This window comes from Mus pahari, chromosome 16 (genome assembly GCF_900095145.1).
Source record: "Mus pahari chromosome 16, PAHARI_EIJ_v1.1, whole genome shotgun sequence".
NCBI classification, from domain to species: domain Eukaryota; kingdom Metazoa; phylum Chordata; class Mammalia; order Rodentia; family Muridae; genus Mus; species Mus pahari.
The window spans coordinates 66560214-66562684 of NC_034605.1; the positions used below are offsets into that span (position 1 = coordinate 66560214).

The following is a 2471-nucleotide window of genomic DNA, read 5'->3' on the forward strand; positions in this document are numbered from 1 at the left end:
GGCACTTTCCCTCAGTCTACAGCCCTCCCCAAGACATGCAAGCCACTGAAAGGCTCGTGACTAGGTCACTTAGGTGAACTGTGGCGGTGCGCAACCAGGCTCCCGTCTGGCGCACACCGGCGAGAGAACGCTTGCAGCCTCCCTGAGTTTCTCGGGGTAGCTCCGCCCCAGCCCCAGCCCACCACGCCCACAGGCCATAGAGTGGGAGGGATAAAGTGTGGCGTGACGTCACAAACACCGGCCTCCCATTGGGTCTCCGTGCGCGCCGGGGCCGAAGGGCGTGTCCACCAGCGCTCATTGGCTGGGACGCGCAGGCTAGGAGGAGCCGACCGCGGGGCCGGGAGTGCGGCGGCGGTGGCGGCGGCGGCGGCAGCGGCAGCAGCATGGGTCCTCGCCCGCGGCTTCGCTGAACCTCACTGGCCTGGGCTGCCCGCGGCGCCCGCAGCGGCGGCGTCATGAAGGGGGCCCTGGGGAGCCCGGTAGCCGCCGCGGGCGCCGCGATGCAGGAGACGTTCGGCTGCGTCGTGGCCAACCGCTTCCATCAGCTGCTGGACGACGAGTCGGACCCGTTCGACATCCTGCGGGAGGCCGAGCACCGGCGCCAGCAGCAGCTGCAGCGCAAGCGTCGCGATGAGGCGGCGGCGGCCAGCGGGGCCGGGCACCGTGGCGGCAGGAGCCCGGCTGTGGCCTCAGGACACAGGCCTGGCGCAGGCGGCCGCAGGGAGTCGCAGAAGGAGCGCAAGAGCCTCGCGGCGTCCGGCGCACAGCACCCAGACAGCCCTGGGGGCCCGCAGCCGCCAGGTACGCCGTGGGCTCCCAGGTCACCCCTGCAGCCGCTAGCTCGGGTCGCGGGGACCGGTCCCGGACGCGTGGGCGAATCAGAGCTGGGAGTCCTTATGGGCACAGGACCCGGGGTCATCCTTCCAGGGGCCACCCTTGAAGATAATAATCCTCACGGGATCACGTTTCCAGGGATCACTCTCGGGAGCCACTTTTGAGGGCTCATGACCCTTCAGGGCCATCCTCCTGGGTGGTCACTTTCTCCGATCACCCTGTCTCAGTGTCAGGGTTTCACTCTCGGTGGGCTTATCCCAGATGGGGGACAGTGAGCAGAGCCGTGAATCTTGGTGGACAGAGGGCCTTTAGTCATTCTCCCTGGGTCCCTATCCACGAGGAGGGGTCGGGAATCACCCTCGCTCGGGGGCTGGGGGTCCTCCCTATCCATCCGTTACGGGTGGGCCGAGCTGGAGGTTCTTGATGGGCAAAAAGGCATTGTGTGACTCTTCAGGGGGTCACCCTCCTGACATTCCTGGTTTCGTGGAGGAGCTGGGACTGACAGCCTGAGAGTTGCGCAGCTGGGATTCCCACATCTGCAGCTGGCTGCATCCTTTATCCTCCCTCCCGGCCTCTGCGGGACTCTGCTCTGTAGGCGATGCACTGCTGAAACCTTCAGGGATCCCAGATTCTGGGCCTCGAAATCCTGGGAGGCCTGGGCACCCTTACTTGTGGGAGCCCCCGGAAGGCAGACTTGAGCCCAGGGTGAGTTGGGGTGGGCTTGGGGTTCCGGCTCCTCTGCGCCTTAGCCCTTTTCTCCGTCTTCATATGGTAGCCTCCAGGTGTTAGCTGACATCGATTGCAGGTGGAACAAATAGTGTATGTGGGACGTGTATTTCTGATTGATTGAATACTGTTTTTTCTCGAAGCGGTTTTAACCTTTGCAAGCGGAATGCTCAAAGTTACCCTTCCTGTTTAATCAGAAGGGGTCAGCCCTCCGCTGGGTATACTGTCTGCGTGGGAGGCTGCTTCAGACTTCGTGGCTGTCACCTGAGCTGCGTCAAGGCTTTTGCAGCCAAGCTCTCGCCAGATGAACGCCCCGTTTTCCCGTATTGAATTTATAGTCCTAAGATTGGCAAGAAGGGGTATTGAGATTTGAGTGTAGTTTGACCACTAGGTAGGCAGATGTTCATGTGGGCATTACTGCCTAGTTCTTACTTGAGGAAAACGGTCCGTTCCACCTCTGACTTCACATTTGAGGCTTTCCCTGGTACAGCTAGGTAACGTTTACCCTTATCTGTAAAGTTCATTTGAGACATTGGTTGAGATTCAGAAAATCATTAATGAAGATGGATACCACAGTGAATTTAGGACTCCTTTAAAAATGGAAATGCACCAATGCACCATACAGTACATTTTGTATTGAGTTTAGGAAAATGGGAAGGAAAGGAATTGAGAAAGACAAATTTTTTTACTATTTACTTTTTTTTTTTTTAACCAAGTGAAGATATACTAGCCTTTGGAAGTGTACCAGTTACTACTGTTAGAGTGTTGTTGGTTTTGTTTGGTTGGGGGTTTTTTTTGTTTTTTGTTTTTTGTTTTTTTTTTTTTTTTTTTTTTTTTTTTTTGAGACAGGGTTTCTCTGTGTTGTTCTGGGACTCTTTTTGTAGACCAATTTATCCTCTAACTCACAGAGA

The 2471-nt window shown here is 57.1% G+C and overlaps 1 protein-coding gene across 1 annotated transcript in view; it reads left to right on the forward strand.

The window, feature by feature from the left end:
- Window positions 1-296: 296 nt before the first annotated feature.
- Window positions 297-2471, forward strand: part of Habp4 (hyaluronan binding protein 4) — a 27723-nt gene continuing 25548 nt past the window's right edge. The window contains exon 1 of the mRNA XM_021215661.2: window positions 297-801. Within this exon, the coding sequence (XP_021071320.1) occupies window positions 456-801 (346 nt within the window). The 5' untranslated portion in view covers window positions 297-455. The remainder of the gene's footprint in view (window positions 802-2471) is intronic.